The sequence below is a fragment of the Hylobates moloch genome, unplaced genomic scaffold (assembly GCF_009828535.3).
Source record: "Hylobates moloch isolate HMO894 unplaced genomic scaffold, HMol_V3 SCAFFOLD_14, whole genome shotgun sequence".
Lineage (NCBI taxonomy): Eukaryota > Metazoa > Chordata > Mammalia > Primates > Hylobatidae > Hylobates > Hylobates moloch.
The window spans coordinates 20,491,186-20,512,050 of NW_026652289.1; the positions used below are offsets into that span (position 1 = coordinate 20,491,186).

Below are 20,865 nucleotides of genomic sequence, written 5' to 3' on the forward strand. Positions count from 1 at the left end.
ATGTATAGCATGTTGATACATGTACATTCATTTCAACTGCTATATAGTATTTGATTATATGATTAATCCCATCATTAATTCATTTTCTTATTGACCACTGAGGATGTTATTGGGTTTTGAGTATTACAGTATTTCAGAAAATATCCTTGTACATGTTTCTTTGTGTACACATTTGATAATATCTCCAGGGCCTGTACTACAGTGGACCATGCATCTTCAGCTTTACTAAATATTAATTGGCTGCCACAATAGTTGTACTAGTTTACTCTCTATCAGCAGTATGAGCATTCCCATTTTCTCCACTCCCTCATTAACATTTATTATTTTCAGACATTCAGATATTTTGTTGGTTGAATATGCACAGTCCTATCATTTAATTTGCTTAATACTGAGCATATAGTACCAATAAGCATCTCTTCATTTGTTTTTATGAATTACCAGTTTACAACCTTTGCCCCTTTTTTACAATTGGATTTTTGGACATCTCATATTAATAGTGTGTGTGTGTATATATATATATATTTTATTTATTTATTTATTTGTTTTTTTGAGACCAAGTCTCACTCTTGCCCAAGCGGTAGTGCAGTGGCACGATCTTGGCTCACTGCAGCCTCTGCCTGCTGGGTTCAAGCGATTCCCCTGCCTCAGCCTCATGAGTAGCTGAGTAGCTGGGATTACAGGCAAGTGCCACCACACCCATCTAATTTTTATATTTTTAGTAGAGATGGGGTTTCACCATGTTGGCCAGGCTGGTCTCCAGCTTCTGGCCTCCAGCGATCCACACTTCTTGCCCTCCCAAAGTGCTAGGATTACAAGTGTGAGCCATTGCATGTGGCTGGTTCTTTATATTTTTAGAAAGTTAAACCCTTGTGGGCCAGGTGCAGTGGCTCACGCCTGTAATCCCAGCACTTCGGGAGGCCAAGGCTGGTGGATCACCTGAGGTCAGGAATTCGAGACCAGCCTGGCCAACATGGTGAAACCCCGTCTCTACTAAAAATACAAAAAATTAGCTGGGCATGGTGGCGCGTACCTGTCATCCCAGCTACTCGGGAGGCTGAGGCACAAGAATTGCTTGAACCTGGGAGGTGGAGGTTGCAGTGAGCTGAGATTGCACCAGTGCACTCCAGCCTGGGTGACAGTGAGACTCTGTCTCAAAAAAAAAAAGAAAGTTAAACCCTTGTCACTACAAATATTTCTCTTGTCTGGCTTACCTTTTAATTTTGTTTATACTGTCTTTAGTTTTAAGGTAGACAATTCATCTTTTCCTCTATGATTTATATTTATGAAATTTAAGAAAGCCTTCCCTAACTTGATGTTATAAAGCAGCCTGCTGCATTGTTTATTTTAAAGTCTTGATTTTCACATTTAATTATATAATTTATTTGAAGTTTATTTTTTGCATATAGAGTGAGGAAGGGGCCTAATTTTGAATCACCCTCTCCTCCACAAGGATAGGCAGTTATTCTGGACCATTTATTTCCTGTCTTCTCTTTTTCTGTTGTGACAGAGTTTCACTCTTGTTGCCTAGGCTGGAGTGCAATGGCATGATCTCAGCTCACTGCAGCCTCCGCTTCCCGGGTTCAAGCGATTCTCCTGCCTCAGCCTCCCGAGTAGCTGGGATTACAGGTGCCTGCCACCTGACCAGCTAATTTTTGTATTTTTAGTAGAGACGGGTTTCACCATGTTGGCCAGGCTGGTCTCGAACTCCTGACCTCAGGTGATCCGCTCACCTCGGCCTCCCAAAGTGCTGGGATTATAGGCGTGAGCCACTGTGCTTGGCCTATTTCCTCTCTACTCTTACTGATTGTGCCATGCTTTCATGTAAAAGGTTCCTTTCAGTGCCTGGGTCTGCTTCATTGGTCCATTTATCTGTCCATGTACCACTGTAACACCGTTTTAACAACTATAGCTTTATAACAAGTTTCAGTTTCTCTTATGGTGGGTTCTCCTTTCCTATTCTTTTTCGAAATTTTCATGCTTATTGTAGGGTCAGCTTGTTAACTTCTTAGTTGTCTTAAAATCTGTTTTGCCTGGCCTGGCGCAGTGGCTCATGCCTGTAATCCCAACACTTTGGGAGGCTGAGGTGGTCAGATTACGAGGTCAGGAGATTGAGACCATCCTGGCTAACACGATGAAACCCGTCTCTACTAAAAATACAAAAATTAGCCTGGCCTGGTGGTGGGCGCCTGTAGTCCCAGCTACTTGGGAGGCTGAGGCAGGAGAATGGCAGGAACCTGGGAGGCGGAGCTTGCTGTGAGGAGAGATCGCGCCACTGCACTCCAGCCTGGGCGACAGAGTGAGACTGTCTCAAAAAAAAAAAAAAATCTGTTTTGTCTGATAATGACATTCATACGTCGGGTTTCCTTTTAATGGTACACTTTTTCATGTCATTATTTTTTAGATTTTCTCTTAAGAGCATACAGAAATCTCTTTTTTTTTTCCTTTCTTAAACCCATTCTAAAATGATTGTGGATTTGGCGGTTTCTCCTTATGGCTAAATCAGCATTTGCTTATTTTATTTTAAGATGGTTTTGTTAGCACCGTGTATTCTGGTTTGGGATTTTTAAACGTGCTGATAAATTGCTTCTTTTTATCATTTAAGTAATGATCCTTTCTATCTCAGTAATAATTATTTTCTCCTTTAATCTAGTTTTCTTAATCTATTTTTTAGAAAATCAGGTTCTATTGTTAATACTAGTTTTTTTTTTTTTTTAGTATTTACCTGGTGTATTACTTTCAACGTTTTTATGTTGTTAGGTTTTAAGTCTGTCTTTTGTAAATAGCATAAAACTGTTATTTTCCTTTTAAATCTAGTCTTTGAATTACTGTCTTTTAGTAGATAAATTTTAATTTGTATTCACTTTACTGTGATTATCATTTCTTTGCATTACTTTTTCTCCTTTCCTGTCATATGTTGGATTAATCCAGTTTTCCTTATTTTCCCTTTCTTTTTACTTTCTGTTTTAGAAGTTAGTATTTCATTCATAGGTGTACCATTATTTAATCTATTCCCTATTTATGGTTGATTTTTAATTTTTGTTACTATACTAATACTTCAATTAGTAGCCTTGTATATATATGATTCCACACATGTGCTAGTAGCTCTGTAAAATACATTGTTGTACCTGATTCCAGGTCAAAGAGTATATGTATTTTAACTTTTAAAAAATATAGATAATCTTTTAAAGATAAATTTATCCAATAAGCAGATTTTATATGTCATATGTGATTACATATATTGAAGGAAAGGGGAAATATTTTGTTTTAGGAGTGGCTACTACTGCGGTGTTATTTTTGAAACATCTCAAAATTGGTTATTATGTCAGGATTGCCTGTTGAGAAAAAAATTCCGCAGACAAAATTTCCTATATTTATAATATATGAAATTTTTGTATATAATATTTCATATATTTATAATATATGAAATTTTCGTATATAATATTTCATATATTTGTAATAATGAAATTTCTTAAAGCAAACATGGAGACTGCCTTCTTAATTTGCAGGATTTAGGGAAAACCAAATTGATGCTTGAGCGTCTGTAAGGAATCCATACAAGTCAACTTGAAAAACAGTTCCTCAAATTGGGACACACATATGCCAGGTATAGACAGTGCTCAATATTAGAACAAGTTGAATTTCCAACATCAGTGGGTACTTGGATACATTTTCTCATTCAATTTAAGCAACTGAGCAAGGTCCTGAGCTGGGTGTAATACTAAAAAATTAAAAAGGATTCTCCTTTCCTACAGAAGCTCAATCTAGAAGAGAGGATAATGTATACACAAATAACAAACCAAACGTGGGGCACAATGCGAAGCACGTTTATGGAGGAGCTATAATCTGCTTTGGGAGTATGGAGGAGAAAGATCACTTCTGGCTGTAACCCTTTTTGGAGTTCTTTTACTATGTGCTTGGCCTGGGTTAAGGGAGCACATTGCTGAGCTGCTAGCAGTTGAGAAAGGACAGAATTTTCCTAAGTGGAGACTGGGTATGATTGTTGAAGCCTTGCAGCATAGGTGAGAGGGTGAGATGGGATGGCAGTGACATTTGTGACTGTCTCATTAGTCAACCCACTCCTTGCAAAGCAAGAACTGGCACCCAGTTCCTTCTCACTGACTTTCCCTCTCTGTTGCACTAGGCAGCAGCTGATAGATTGGGGTTAGTTAGTATCAGGTCATTGGTTGGTTGCAGCTGGTGGTAGAACATAGGGCAGCTGGTTTCGGGGTGGTGGATGGGGGGAGCGGGGGAAGTCAGGTGTATTTTATTGAGGTGGTTAGGATGGTTTTGGTGATGAGAGATGATGAAACTTCATTGGAATTTCATTGCTGCTTATCTCCAGAGAGGTCAACCACAAGACATCTCTTATCACTTAGCCTATGTTGCAGACTCTCATTACATGGTGAATAGTGTGTAAACAGATCCATATGTTGCAGGATTTCTGCTGAGCACCATTCCTAGTAGCCACATCAACAGTAGCATCGTATATAAAACCACTATTTCCTCAGAATTGGTTTAGGAACCACCTGAATCTGAGCTACCTGGTCAGCCTGGTAAAAATGTAGTGTCCTCAGCTCCATTACAGTATTAGAATCTCTGGGAGTGGGAGCCTGGGAGCTTGGGAACATGCATCTTCACAAGCTTCCCAGGTGAGAATCCCTTGATCTTCACTTATATGTAGAACTTTTCACTTAATTGTCTGCTGTGATGAACTTTTATTTACCAAAAATCATTTCTTTCAGCTTAGCAGTATAGTGAAAATGAAATGTTCACTGTATTTAAACTCATTTCTGTTTTTAGACATGGACTTAGAAAATTAATGGTGTGATTAAGTCAGTAAACATTTGAAAGGGATATGAATATGCAAGATGGTGTTTCATCCCTCAAGGATATCACTTCTTCTATCGCAATCATTTACACCCCAAAGTAAATAAGGATATACTACGTTAAGTGCTAGTGAACTGGGAAATCCCTGAACATTACAGAGAAGGGCGGAAGAGTGACTGAATATAGAGAAGACACCATTGTGATGACATTTGAGGAACCCACCTAAAAAATTCCAGTACTCGTATGTCTTAGATGAATGAAGACTAATACTAGTACGCTTACATTTGTTAAAACACTACAGTAACAGGCCGGGCGTGGTGGCTCACACCTGTAATCCCAGCACTTTGGAAGGCCGAGACGGGTGGATCACCTGAGGTCAGGAGTTCGAGACCAGCCTGGCCAACGTGGTGAAACCCCATCTCTACTTAAAATACAAAAAATCAGCTGGGCGTGGTGATACACACCTGTAATCCCAGCCACTTGGGAGGCTGAGGCAGGAGAATCCCTTGAACCCGGGAGGCCGAGGTTGCAGTGAGCCAAGATCGTGCCATTGCACTCCAGACTGGGGGACAAGAGCGAGACTTCATCTCCAAAAAAAAAAAAACCAAAACCAAAAAAAAAAAAAAAAAAAATTACCAAAACACTACAGTAATAGAAAAAAAAAAATCCTTATGTGAACATTATTTCACTTACTCTTATTGCTGTGGGAGAATTTGAAACCCAAAGTGGAAAGTTAAACTCTTATGTGCAAGTCTTTCCTGCTAGTTTCACTGTTTTCCAGTTATTATTAGTAGAGAACCACATGCTCAGTCAGCTTTTTGTGCTTGTGTCTCATCTATGGACTCTATTATTTTTCTTTAAGCTCGCTTTTCTCTTCACGTTTCCTCACTTTCTTGAGGTATTTGCTATCATCTATTTTCAGAAAATTTCTAATATTCTTGTTCTGTATATATTCTTCAGTCCTCTGACTTGACTTTTTTTCTCATATTCCTGTATTTTTTTTCTCCTTAATTTTTTAGCTACTGGGTCCATCTAACTGATGACAGTGAATATGAAGGGCTTGGTTTTGAATTCCGTAAATTTCTGGGGAAGTGGGTCAGATCCTAGATAAATCTTGTAACATTTTGCAATTTTTAAAATCCATCCTTAGTTTGTAACTTACACACACAAACACACAGACACACAGACACACACACACACACACACACATATATATATATATATATATATACACCTTGTTACTTACCCCTTCCTCCAATCCAAACACAGACTCAGTCTTACTCATGCTCCAAGAATTTTTGTAATGGCTGGTCAGGAGGAATCCCTCTAAGATGAGGAGATAGGCAGTCAGAAGCCTAGGTGGGCTGGGCATGAGAGAAAACCCAGGAACCCTGGTTCTTTGGGGCGTCACCACGGGATTATAGTTAGTTTGGAGCTAGAGTGTCCTTGGGGAGATCTGTTGTGGTAGATCATTTGATTTAAATGACTGAAATGTAAAAGTTTGAAAGTTTGTGTTTAACACTTAATGCATAATAGACATTGTGCTTTTTCACATGCATGATTTCACTGAAGCCTACATCCTATGAAATATGAAATATATTCATCATTTTATTGATGAAGAAATTGAGGCTTAGAGGAACATTCAGTAACTTTCCTAAGCTTCATGTGAGTGTACTCAAATGCTCTTCAAATAAGGCATTTCCCAGTACAGCTTTTCTTTAAGTGCCTTTGTAACATTCATAGCTTTTTGTTGTAACAGCAGGAAGGTTATACTACAATAGTTTATTCCAGTCCTAATGTTCTATGACTTTGTGTCTTTAGGCAGCAAGCAGGATTTTGAAGAACTGGGACTCAAAGCAAGGAGTACTCTTGTAGATATACAGTGGCAGATAAAATGAATTGAAGAAACACTTTTTTTTTTTTTTTTGAGAGGGAGTCTCACTCTGTCACCCAGGCTGGAGGGCAGTGGCACGATCTTTGTTCACTGTGAACTCCACCTCCTGGGTTCAAGTGATTCTCCTGCCTCAGCCTCCTGAGTATCTGGGATTACAGGCACGCACCACCATGCCTAGCTAATTTTTGTATTTTTAGTAGAGATGAGGTTTCACTGTGTTGGCCAGGGTAGTCTAGAACTCCTGACCTCAAGTGATGCACCCGCCTTGGCCTCCCAAAGTGTTGGAATTATAGGCATGAGCCACTGTGCCTGGCTTGAAGAAACACCCTTGAATGTGTTCTACCTACGTGGGAGCTCCGTGGAGCCACAAGCTCATTCCAGGGGTTAGGAGAAGAAATTTGTCTTGGCAGCACATACAACTTGAACAGAAAGTGAGGAGAAGAAATTTGTCTTGGCAGCACATACAACTTGAACAGAAAGTGGGGCAAAGCCAAATGGGTATTCTTACATGAGAATACTGTGTCCTAGGAGTCAGGAATGTTCCCTTTAGTATCCTCATAATTTTCTTCCATTGTCTTTTTTTGGCAGATAGCTGCTGAAATTATAATTTGTACTTGGCAAAAGAAAATGGGCCATAAAAATTATTTTAAATCAACTAAAGACTCATGAGATTTATTTGGTTACAGTGAATAACCTTGACAAAATGTTGAGAAGAGTTGTTAAAACAAGTATACATTAAATATACTAACAATTACATTTGGTTACATATTTGTAAGTGATGGTTATTTAGAAAAACTGCATAGAAATCCAAACCTTAAAAATTCTGCAAATCAAATCATTAGCTTTTCTCTAATAAAGTAGGGTGACTAGTTCTTGGATTAATCTAACTATAACATTAATGTAGCACTTGATTATCTTATGGAATAATTCTCTATCTCACCTAAGCCTCACAACAACCTTGTAAAGTATTATCCCCACTTTATGGAGGAAGAAACAGGCTTAGAAGTGCAAAGGTAGATTCTCTGCTCGCGCAACCGTATTATGTGGCTAAGCTATTGAACTTGAACCTAGATTTGGGACTTCATTTCAAATATGACATTTTTTGATTAAATCTTTGTATCTTGTATGGAAAAATATCACATTAGCTGTCAGATGTTATTTACCCTGCTAATTGTTAAAAATATTTCATTTAAAAAATTCAGCTTCATAGCCTTTCAATTTCCCTTTAAGAATCAAATTAAAGTATTAATTTTAAGCTGAAGTTGCCTAAACAGAAAATCGTTACCTGGGGGAAAGTACCAGTTTCTAAATCTTTTAAAAAATGTTGCCAGACAATCCATGATATAACTGGAAGTTAGTAGTCCTTCTACTTTTTAACTACAAAAATATAGAAATTTGTGTTTAGCCCACATTTCTAACAGTTGAATCAAAGGTGTTTATGAACATTATAATGAACAAGCCAAAACCTGCAATTAAGAATGACATTAATATGTTTTCTGTTAATGATAAAAACAAACATGGGCTTGACATTTAAATGAAAATGTTTGCATTTAGGATACTACTGATAAATCTTTTAAATAACCTTACTTTTAAAACTTAGTTTAAGGTTGAACATCCCAGTGACCAGATTATGATTAACAGATTGAAAAATGATAAAGCCTGAAGTCTAAGTTTATCCAGCAGGGTGACTCATGCTTCTTTGTCATCCTCCCACGGCAGCAATTTGTTCCATGTGAATGCTAGTAACAGGCATCATACCCTGTTAATGCTAACATGTAGGAGTCAGTTGGAGGTAAAAACCCCTATCACGATTAGCATTAACAGCATACAGCCTACAGCAAGCCTTCAGCACTCAGAGGAGGAGGCATAAAGAATTTAAACCACAGATTTCCCCTTCCTGGTTTGTGCCACCTGCAAGAGAGAAAGAAATGTTTGTGTATGCACATGTGGTTGTAAAGCTGGAGTGACAGAATATAGTAAATCTGAAAGGAAAATAGTCCATTTTCTGTTGAAAGGAAGGAGCTCATTAAATCCTGGGAAGTAATTTGTCGAAAGTGGTAGAGAAATTGGCAATTAAAAGATGACATTGTTACCTTTAGGCATATTTGAAGACTTTTTGAAAATTATGTTTTAAATTCTATTCTCTAGTTTTGAATCGGGTACACATATGTATCATCTTCCTTAAATAAAAAAACAAAAACCACTCTTCGGAGTTTTCAAATGCCAAAATGCAAAGAGAGAGGCTTGCATTCTGACACAGTACAGTTTTGTTTTTTTTTTCTGATTTGTACTTCATCTGGGAGCTAGACAATTAAAGGCCCAAATGTTCAAAATAGTCCTTTATGATTTATGAAAATTAAAACCCAATTAACCTGTTTTATAAAGGTAGGGTTCAGGCTGAATTTTTCATTCTGTAATACATAGTTTTACCTTTATTCTTTCAGGAAATATGATACAAGCAATGGAGGTTTGCCTACCAACCAATCTATCTGAAAATGTCCCCGTCTACTATTTAGAGATTCCTTTGCGGAAAGCACTACCCAGTGGCTTTGGTTTTGACTACATAAAGGAAGTATGACTTAAAGAGTCCTCTGTGTTTCAAACTACTTGTCTTAGGCAGAGGGTTGATTAAAAAAAAGAACAAGACGAATTTGCTACTTCCTTTTAGAGTCTGATTTTACTCTCTCAGATAAAGTGACATTTCTCCCACAGGTTTCTGATTTCAGTGTTACTATAGCAGAACCTAGAAGTTAGAGTATCATTCAAGTATGTGGTCTCCTGCAGTACAAGAGGGGAATCACCTTTTCTTTCATTTAATAATGAAACCAGCTAGATATAAAAATGTGACTAAGTTCAAAAGAAACGTATGAAGTAAAAAATTCCCCAGTGAATATATTTTGACGGGGCAGAATATCGTGGTTTGGAAATTTCCAAACCAAGGAAATATATCATTCTTACTGATAGTATTTTTTTTTAAACTTTACTGTTTTCTGAGATGAATTAGTTGATGATGAAAAAATTTGGATTAAATGATGTCACTTCAGGAATTCAATTCATTTTACAGAATTTCAGTCCATAAAGATTGTAAAAATGAGGACTTTTTTTCCCCCTTACAGGGTCCTGGACACAGTAAATGCTCAATAAATACATATTAATAATCTAGTGTTAGTGCCACCCCAGCCAATATAACTCACCCTTTTCTTAAAAGATGTGTTTAATTTGTATTGAAGGTAAATTGCTGGCATACTATTCTACCCATAAGTTTTATTCCTGTTCTTTAAAGATAACATATGAGCACAGGTATTAAAATAAGTATATTTAGTATACTAATTAGCTTTTTCCCTCTTTTTAAATATACATATGAATTGCCTGATTAGAGCCCTCAGAAAAGTGACAGTGTTTTTGATAATGTGTAATATATATTAAAAATTCTAATAGCTTTTTTTATTTGTTCAAACTCTAGATGTATATTGAAATAAAACATGTCACACAGGTCCCCTTTTGTTCTCAAACACAACCTTGTCATACAGGCGTGATGAATTCCTAACACTGCAGAGAAATGAGAAGTTTGTCTAAATATACTATAGAACCTTAGGTCATATTTAAAACACAATGATAGATGAAAAACATTAATGAACAGAATAAAGGAGAAAATATCCCAGAATATATATATTTTCAATTTAAAAATAGTAGACTTTTAAGGACATTAGAATGACTAGAAGGTCATCCATCAGTGTGGAGTCTATGTCCACTTCCAGTGTTTTTGACTGGGCTAAGCAACCAACAACAGAATTGCTGTATGCCTGAGTGGGAATTTGTGGTCATAGACAACAAAGGCCAGTCTATTAGCCAAGGCATTGGGCAGAGGGTGCTTTCATGAGGTAATAAGAAATGAAGTAGTTCTTTCTGGAATCGGTGTGGCCACCAGCTGGTAAAGTGGCAGGGGAAGAATTATACACAATTATAGGCGTGACAATAAATAGTGACAGTGCTAACCAAGTAAGAATGTGACAAGCATGATGTTTAATGTATAGCAATGCAAGAGGAATTTATATGAATTATACATTAGAAATTAGATTGGGGTCTTTGACTAGGTAGTTCTGCAGATATACTTCCAGCCCCCTCACTCCACAATACTTCTTATGCCTACCACATGAAATATCCATTGTCAGTATAAGTTTTACTGTGTAGCATAGGTTCCAAGTTAAATGTTCTTAACCAATTACTACACACTGTCTATCAAAATCATTCCTTCTCACAGTGGGTAAAAATCTACCAAGAGGAAGCACTATGTATACTAGATTAATGATAACACCAAGTATCTTTCATTATATGACAGGCAATTCTTCCTCTCGTAGTAAGAATGAAGCTGAAGGTGGTACTTTGGGAAATTTTTCCTTAAATTATGCTTTCCTGAAGGACAATTTTTTTGGGGGGGGCTGGAGTGTGAGCATAAGATTTAAGAATATCTGGCTGGGTGCGGTGGCTCATGCCTGTAATCCTAGCATTTTGGGAGGTCGAGGTGGGCGGATCATGAGTTCAGGAGTTTGAGACCAGCCTGACCAACATGGTAAAACCCCGTCTCTACTAAAAATACAAAAAAATTAGCTAGGCGTGGTGGCATGCGCCTATAATCCCAGCTAATGAGGAGGCTGAGGCAGGAGAATCACTTGAACCCGGAGGCAGAAGGTTGCAGTGAGCCGAGATTGTGCCACTGCACTCCAGCCTGGGCAACAGAGCGAGACTCTGTCTCCAAAGAAAAAAAAAGATTTCAGAATATCCTTTTATTCTTACCTTGTTGATTTGCCAGGAAAGACGTTATCAAAACTATATATTCAGAGCATAAGATGTCCTAAGTTTGTCATTAAAGTTCTGGTTTTCCTTCAAAAATTTTTTATTGTGGTGAAATATGTAATGTAAACGTAATGTAAGTTTAACATCTTAACCATTTTTAAGTGTACAGTTCAGCTATATTAAACAGTTAGTCATAATGTTCTACAACTATCATTATCATCCATCTCCATAACCCTTTATCTTGTAAGGATCTCGTTTTATGTCTAAATCATAGGTTATATTCTTCTACAATTATATATATTTCTGTATGCTGCTTATTCTCAGCACCAACCATTTAATATTTGCATACCAAAGGAACTGCACACCATAAAGTTTTCTTTAAAAAAAGTTACAGTGGTCGAATTTCGTAACCAAAGCGATTGTGGGATAGCTCTAATTTTATTTATCCTGAAATATACAAATAATTTAAAACTATTAATTTGTTGTTACAAATCAACTGTACATCTATTTTTACTGAAGGTCATCTTATATTGATGTAGCAATACAAATTCTAGGTCGAAAGCCATTTTAGTAGGTGAAATGGAATGTAATTATGTTGTTGAAAATTAAAGTGATTTAGTTTAGGTAACTTCCTCTGCATATTTTCCCACTTTAACATTTATGTGTACCAATCAAAAACATAATCATTAAGATGGAATAATGTTGATTCCTATTTGGATCAATTTGCTAAAAGCAATTAGCATATACTTGTATATGTGGAAGCAGTATCTGGCTTTTCTATCAGAATTTATTCTGGTTCTCTATATTCTGCCGCTGCAGTTTTGGTTTATGTCATGGAAGTAAGCAGTGATTAATGCAAGTATATAAAAATCAGTATTCTGTGAAACTTTGGACTTGTCATAATCTTTAGAATAACAACGATTTCTTAGTTACCTTTTGAGGTAGGATCAAAAGTTGAAAGTGGCTGCCAACTTGATGCCCCAACGGCCTGCCTCTATAAAAACTGCATCTGTCAGAGTGTTTCCCTTCCCTTTTACTTAAGACAGAATTCCTTACCATTAGAGCCATCTCCATTGGGTGGGAGAGCCAAGGTGACAGGTAAGGTCTCTGGTAGGTTGTTCTTGAAATGCAGACAGGTTATCTGGGGAAAGAGGGTTGGGGTTGAAGTTGACATATCACCTTAGATGTGTTTATTAGGTTAGTTCGTCATCTTTGAAAGCAGAGATCAAGGGCTGAGGAGAGAGGACCCGGGATAGGTGGATTTTAATGGGAATAAAGAGTAATTTAGAGGAAAGATAAGGATGTACCCCAAATAGTTTGGTAGTTCAGTAGTTTTTTATTTATAATTTAAGCTCACACTTTTCATGTCCAGCATAAAGTAGCAACAAATTAAGTATTTAGACTATTATCTGAGTTTTAGTTCTCTGAGTTTCAACCTCTCTACATGCTATAAAATGCCATGTAAAGTGTTTAATTTCTCAGAAATTCTTCATGAAGACTGGCAGTGTTCTCTGACAAAAAGAAAATCCAAATGACTGCCTTTCTAAAGTGTATTCATTTGTGTAAAGTTTATCACATATTTTCTGTAGAATATGATTCTGTGTTACATCTCAATAACTGACATTAAAGATGAGTCAACTTTTCTGCTACCAGGGAATGAGGTAAAGAGTATTATGTTTCCTCTTGACTTCACATGAGTTCCATCATTAACAAGGGATTGATGGCGTGACTTACTACTGATTGAGATGGTGGCCAACTGGCGTCACGTCTTCTGAAGTACACAAACTCATCTTTAAAGGTAAAAATGGATTGTTCTGTAGGAATAACTTATATCCTGAAATCTTGGTGAATGATAAGATTACCACTTTTCAGATCATTAACTTTAGATATAAGAAAAATTCCCTGAGTAAGCCATTGGTGGGGGAAAAATTATAAACTTTTCATGTCATGATATTTTATTTACTTCCATAAAAACTTAACATCACTTCTTGATATTTCTAATTGAGAGCTCTTTATTGAAAAATAGCAACTATTTCTAAATTAAGAGCTCCTTATTGAAAATAGCAGTTTGCACACACAATAGCATAACATTCTTTTCTGTATTTTGAGAATTAAGAAAATAAATGTTTTTAAAGATATATGCCAATAGTGATATTTAACACATAAAGGTGTGATGTATTTTTGAAGTGTCTTAGAAGAAAGCCAATGTGGATATTGCAGGGTCACTGTGGAAATGTGTATCTGTGGCTGTTTAGTTGTAAATGCACAAAAGAGAAAGAATGTCAGCCTTAGAGGATTATCCTGCTTTTCCCAATTTTAGAACAAGGAAGCTTTTACTGAAATGGCTTTGTGGAACTTACTTACAAGCTAAGTAACCTTCCCAATAGTTTTATTATGGAGAGTAATTAGTGCTTTCACTTTTCTGATGAAGATGTGTAAAAAAAAAAAACAGGTTAGGAATTTCCTCTCCCCCACCAGACTCATTCTGTGGAATAAGCAGAAGCAGGATGACAGCCAGCTGGAGTCTGACTGCAGGGACTTGCTTCCTCAACAGCCTGACCTCACACTGGCTCAGCGGAAGGTCTGAACTGTGCTGAAATGTTATAGAACAAATGTGAATAAAGCTGTGGATAGGGAGGGGAGAGCTAGTGGGAGAGATGCATTCTATTGCTTTAACTGGTGGCCGTTCTTTCTTATTTCTTGTTTTCACAAAACGTTTTCCATTTGCCTAACAAATTTCTTAATATCATATTTCCATAAGAGAATTTTAATACTTTTTAAAATGTATAATTTGATTTTGATGTCTTTTCTCCCTACTCCCAGGGAACAGAAAATAGGGTGGCTGTTATTGCTCTGGAGTGTTTTGTCACCCTTCCATGAGGCCTCCTCTGTGCATTTGAGTTCACTGTTTATGCTCAACACTGAATTTCAACAAAATGCCTCATTTGGAACTTATTATGTGTTACCTGTTTGTTTTTTGTATCCATATGTCTCTATCATAGGAAAAAATTGCTTTTCTATTTCTGTAAGCTACAGTTTATCTTTTTCTACTTCCACACACCATAATGGCCCCAAGCAAGGAAGAATTTGTGTACTAAGAACTATTTAAGGCAAATGATGTAAACAAAAGGTTTGGTTTTGCCTTTTAAAAAATTCATTGTCTTACACGGATGGGATACCCTGTGTTATAAGGCAAAAACCATTTACCTGTTACATTCCCATGGCATTTGACCCAATGCTTTAACAAACCAAACGAGAATCATGTTCGCTGCTCCACAAGATGTCACCATACACACTCTTAGGCACTAGATACACCTACTTCAAGTTGTTCAAGTATGGACCTGTCCTCTTTGCCTTCCTTCTCTTGCCCTCTCAGATAGCGCACTCCTGGGGGCTGGTTTCTCCTCATCTCCTGGTGGGACCCTGCTTCTCTGTCTTCCCCATGGTGGCTAGTCCTCTCTCCATCCTCTGTCAGAGCACTTATCACACTGGATGGTAATTATTTCATGTGTCTCTTCTTAGTGCTGATGTGTATGTGATGGCAGAGACTGAGTCTTCCCTCAGTGCTGGATATACAGCTGACAGATACTCACTAAATACTTTTGAATAAATGTTTGAGAGTCTCCAAAGGCATTTCTGTCTGCACAGTGGGCTTTTATTTGGCACTGGAGCATTTCAGGACTTAACTGATATGCAGGTTCTTGGAGAATTCAGTAGAAGCTTACAAATGTGGAGATATATTAATAAGATTTGTTGGCATTGCAGATTGGCAATGGACCCTTTTTAGAAGATTCCAGGCTTGGATCTCAGTCTGTCAAGTATAAGAAACAGAGTAAAGCTGGAGAATACTGGTAGAAATCATCATCTGGACTTGTGGGTAAAAATTAAGTTTCATCCTTGATTTTTAAAATCACTCTTGGATGCCATAATCGTGTGTTTTCATTGCATAGAACCATGTACTTGTTCCTAGGAGATCCGTGCTCAAGCGTTTAGAAGTTAGATGCCAGGTTTGCATATAGATATAGACAGAGAGAGAGAGAGATGGGTAGGGATACAGAGAGATAAGCCAATGTGGCAAATATTAACAATTAGCAAATCTAATGGAAAAGTAGGAGTGTTCATTGTTCTGTCGTTTTCAGCTTGCCTGGGTTCCATTCCAGACCCCACCAGTGTTACTAGCTGTGTGGTATTTGGCAAGTTAATAAACCTCTTTAAGGCTTAGTTGCTTCTCTGAAAATGGAGATAAAGATATAACCTACTCAAAAAATATTTGTGAAGATGAAGTGACAATGCAAAACATTTAGTTGGGTGCTAGCCTCATAATCAGGGCTCAATGAATGTTAGCCGTGATACTAATGACATCAGTCATCAATGTTTAGTGAGTACTTTGTAAGTACCCTACATCTATCACGTTACACTTGCTATTTTAAAAGAACAAGCCCAGATACATTTACCACTGTATAATTGAACCATTATATAAATTAGAGGTTATCTACAAGCAGGGAAAAGCCAAGTTAAAATAATTATTTGGCTTATCCTAATCTGTAAGTCATAAAGTAACTGCTAAAAGGTACACCAAAATGTTTTCTTGGAAATAATTTTCAGAAGTATTTTAGTAGTTTTTCTTTCGGTTAAGGAGAAGGGTATGCATTCTGAAACAAAAATTCTAAAAACCAAACAACTTTTTACCGTGTCAGTGTGGTCTCTGAAAATTCATGACACAGTAAAATGTCTTTAAAACGTCTTTACTTTCTCAGACTGCATTTGTATCTCACCTTCCAAATTGATTTCTTATAATACACAAGATCATCTACGGAAACAAAATAATAGCAAACACTTACACAGAACTCCCTCTGTGCCAAGCACCTAAGTGTTTGATGTATATTAACTCAGTTATTCCTCCTCACAACCTTAGGAATGAGTATTCACATTCTCCCCATTGAAACACAGGGGCCTTGAGGCACCGGCAGGTGAAGTAACTTGCGCAAGGTTAATCAGTGGCTAAGGAGCATGCTGCTGAGATGCCTACCTGGGCAATCTGGCACCTGTTTCCCATGCTTGGAACCATTATTTGTGTGAGCATATTAAGGACCATAGCATTTTGTTAAGACAGCCAGGAACTTATAATTTGTGTAGAACACTCTTGTTTATGGAGAACTGGCATAAATGTCATCATTGTAGGGCACTGTTTCACCTTATCCGAACATCGGCCTCACAATTTCATTAAATCAGCTATTTGATATTCTTCACTAATCTTTCCTTCTGCCAGTGCCTTAACCCTGTCTACCCACACAAGGTAGCAATATCTGTGCTAATCCGTCCTAACAATTAGCACAGATATTAGTGATCTGTGCTAATTGATTAATATCTCTGCTAATTTTTCTCAGAATTAGCACAGATATTCACAATCTGTTTTAAACTATGGCCACTTAAGCTATGTTAAGCCTCACTTTCTGGTGAGTGTGTCACTGTGTGTAAGGGTGGTAATTTTAGGAATCATATCTTCCACATTGCTGAGAGCCCTGGACTTGTGAGTGAGGATGCTGAACTGCTCAGACATATGATGTGCTTATTTGAGGATAGATGTGCTTTTGCGCTGGTTTTGCTTGAGGCTGTGAATATTGTAAGCCCAAACAGATTGATTGATGGACAGAACTTAAGTGTTTCAGGGCAGATGAGAACTACACAGCAGTGATCATATTAAAAGCATTGCATTTCTTTAAGAGTCTGAGGTAAGAAAAATTTTTTCATATATATATATAAAACTCATATGAAAGTTGAAGCTACTGAGAGGTAGGATAAAAAGAGGCTTTTAAAATTGTAATATTTTTCCTTGAAAAGTAGTGTTTCACAATGTTTTTATTCTATCTAATTTAAGGAAACATCTAACAGTTTTGAGTCCAGTAATATCAGTGAAAGACAAAAATACATTCTATAGTGAATTATAGTGGTACTTACTTTGACTTACTTTGGACATAGAGGATATAAATTCACTAAGACCAGCTGTGTCTCAGGAGGTATATGAAAGTGAGCTTGGTAGTTACACTGGAATCACAAAATTTCATCAGTGTAAGGGATTTTAGAAATGGTTCAGTCCCTGCCACCCATCAACCACCCATCTTAGAGATGAGCAAAATGAGGCACAGAAATCTGCAGAGTTGGTCCTAGAAACAAACCATGGTTCTCAGGCTGGTGCTCCTTCCCCAGTATTAGGCTTCTGCAGAGTGACAGCCTGATAGCAAAACAATAAGGCTGTGAAAATCAATAGCTTCAGTTAAGCAATAGCCAATGACTAACAAAAATGGAGACACCAGCTAGTTAAGGATAGAGGTGCCCAGTCCAAGTGAAGGGCAAGAGTCTACATACCACTTTCCTCTACTCAAGCTATTTATGCCCACTAGGTTTAGAATACTGATTATGAAAGTGGACCCCTGAAGAGGGTCATGGCTGAGTTTCAAGGAAGCCTCTAGCCTGCTGACATCGAATGCAAAATGGTATGTGAGGATGCACATTAAAAAAAATTTTCTGGGAAGAGCATATAAAATTTCCATTAGATTCTCAAGGAGGTAGGAATAAAGGATTTTAATAACTATTACTCTAAAATGAAAGAATTCCTTTAAATTGAATGGCAGATCTTAGTCATGACATGAAAAGCTGATAAAAAAAAAACTTTCCAAAGTTAAAACCTAGCGCTTTTTGGGGTAGATTTTTTGATTTATAGAGGACTGGTAAGATGAGGTATTTAAAGATGAAGGTTACAAATTTTCCATGTTGGCACATGGAAAGTAAAGAATGGCAAAATTTGTAGCACATTCTAATTAGTTCAAGTATCTATGTTACCAAAATTGAAATGATATCAAATTGCACAGCAACGTCCTGATGGCCTTTCCTCTAACTTTCTGGGTTTGTAAGGGTAGGGTTGTGCCTATCCTGCTCACCTTTGTCTCTCCAGTGTCTAGCATAGCGTCCAGCACAGGCAGACTATGATGACTTTTTTTTTTTTTTTTTGGTAAAGACCAGTAAATTACACTTTTTACACATGACTAGGTTAAAACAAAAGTAGACATTTGTGCAGACACCACTGTTCTCCCTTGAAGTGGTTGTAGGTCTCAGACAGTGCTAATTTTTCTCTTTCTTAATGTGTGTGGTTAGGAAGCTGGGTCCTGTGGCCAGAGTGAGCTGACCCACTATGTGAGGAAACTTCCTTATCACAGCCTAATAAGGAGTAGTCCTTGCAGCAGAAGTAATTACTAAATGTGCTTTGGTCATTTGACAGAAATCAGGGAGGCAGCAAGGAGTCATGGAAATGAGCCCAAACTGAGAGTCAAAACCCTGTGGTCTGCCGACACCCCCATCCCACATCCGTACCTAAAAGCAGGCTGTGCACTAGGGACCTAGTGACCTTACTAGAAAAAACTCAAATTCTCTGAGCCACAAGTCCTCATGGGCAAAATGTGGATACCACCACCTAACCCTGCCAATTTCCTATCATTGTGACTATGAAATTAAACCACAGGCAGGAAGTTGCCTTGAAAACTTTTTATAGCATATATTACTGTTCACATAGATAAGCAATTAACTTTACATATACCCGTTTTTAAAAGATCAGTCCTGTGATTAAAAGTTCGGCTGCCCTAATTCGCTTCGATTATACATTAGGTTAAAGCCATATAAAAGAGGCACTACTTCTTTAGAGAGATGAATGGATATTACAAGCAGTAATTTTGGCTTTGGAATATACACATAATGTCCACTTGACCTCATCTATTTGACACAAAATGTAAACTAAATTATGAGCATCATTAGATACCTTGGCCTTTTCAAATCACACAGGGTCCTGGATCTGCTGTGTGATGCTGGAGAAGTAACTTCCCTTCTCTGGGCCTCGGCTCCTTAATTTTTAACATACTTTGGATTCTTATATCTTTGTCAGCTGTCGACTTCAGTATTTTCAGGTTAAATTCTATCTATAGTCATCCCAATATACCTGCTTTAGATGATACAAACTTCAAAAGATCCGGCTCTCCCTCGTAAAACGTGGAGGACAGGCACCAAGGGGGTTTTGTGAGAGTAAAGAAAGGCAACCGCTCGGCAAAAACGCACCCTGGCACAACAGGAGCGAATAAATACAGACGCTGATTGAGCGTTTGCTCCATCTTCACTTCTGTTAAATGAAGACATTGATATCTAAAATGCTATGAGTCTAACTTTGTAAAATTAAAATAGATTTGTAGTTATTTTTCAAAATGAAATAGAAAAGATACAAGTTTTGAAGGCAGTCTGTTTTTCCACCCTGCCCCTTTAGTGTGTTTTACACACTTCTCTGGCCGCTCGAACAGGGAAGCTGGTCCAGGGCCATTATACAGGTACCTCCCCAACCATCCAAGGAAACTTGCAAAGAAGCTCAAGTGTTAGGTTTCGAACACCCCTCCTTCCCCCTGCCTCTGCCCGCGGGAATCCATCCAGCGCAATCTCTGGTCCCGGGCGAGGCGACACCCCTGAGTCCCCAGGGGGCACCCGCAGGCGCGCGCGGGACCGAGCCGGGCTCCACGGCCACGTGCGCGCTGCCCCCGCCTTGCCTCGCCAGTCAACCCGGCGGTGACCCTCACACCGAGGTCCCCCGGCGTCCCTGCCACGTTCAAGAGAGGAAAGGCGGGCGGGAGCGCGAGACTGAAGTCGGCGTACCTGCAGTGCCAGGAGCGTCTCCTTGGTTCCCCGCGCTTGCTCTGCGGGCGGCTCGGGGCTCCGCGATCCGCTCCCTTCCCGAGGCTGCAGGCGGCGCTGGGCCCGGGCTCGGCCGCGCACAGGAAGCCCGCGCCTGCGAACGTGCGACCCTTTTATAACTCACTTGTGACTCATAACCGACCAGGCGCCTTTTCTGCAACCCCCACCCCGCTTCTCCCCCCTCCTGCCTGTTCTTGGAACCTACAGCTTGAAAAACTTTTTTCTTTTTAAAGGAAAAGTCGAAAAAGCCCAGCGCCCGGGTAGTTGGTGTTTTCCCCTTTCCCTTTCTCGTGGGTCATTGCGTGTGTGTATTTTTTTCTCTCGACACACGCCGTGTACTTTCCTGCACCCGCGCCGCAAGGCTCGGGCTCCAACCTTTGTTCTTGAAGAAAAGGAAACGCCTTCAAATGACGGCCCAGACGTCGCCCGAACTTTCAGTCGGCTGGAGGGGGAAGTGGCGACTTCTTGCAACTGGGTGGCAGGAGTGTCTCTACTCTCTCCTTGCAGGGAGCCCGAGAGGAGCAAGTGGGAGGTTTTTCCTCCTGGACCGAATCAGCTGGAGCCAAGCAGGTCCCTAAGAGAGGAAGAAATGGTCTTCAGGCGATCCTGTATTTCATCCCTACCTC

The 20,865-nt window shown here is 38.6% G+C and overlaps 1 protein-coding gene and 1 long non-coding RNA gene across 13 annotated transcripts in view; one reads left to right on the top strand and one right to left on the bottom strand.

The window, feature by feature from the left end:
- MRPL39 (mitochondrial ribosomal protein L39) overlaps positions 1-20,865 on the top strand; it is a 227,299-nt gene that overhangs the window by 24,808 nt on the left and 181,626 nt on the right. Inside the window, exon 10 of one of the 12 annotated variants that reach the window (XM_058427710.1) lies at positions 9,166-9,226. The exons of the other annotated variants lie outside the window; for them this stretch is intronic. Within the exon in view, the coding sequence (XP_058283693.1) occupies positions 9,166-9,174 (9 nt within the window). The 3' untranslated portion in view covers positions 9,175-9,226. Of the gene's footprint in view, positions 1-9,165; positions 9,227-20,865 lie in introns of those variants that run through there. 12 annotated transcript variants of the gene reach the window in all.
- Positions 7,363-20,750, bottom strand: LOC116482167 (uncharacterized). Its single transcript, XR_004251780.2, has 3 exons — positions 20,201-20,750; positions 12,572-12,656; positions 7,363-8,632 (listed from the first exon to the last, which is right to left on the bottom strand). It is a non-coding gene; the product is annotated as an uncharacterized LOC116482167 (long non-coding RNA).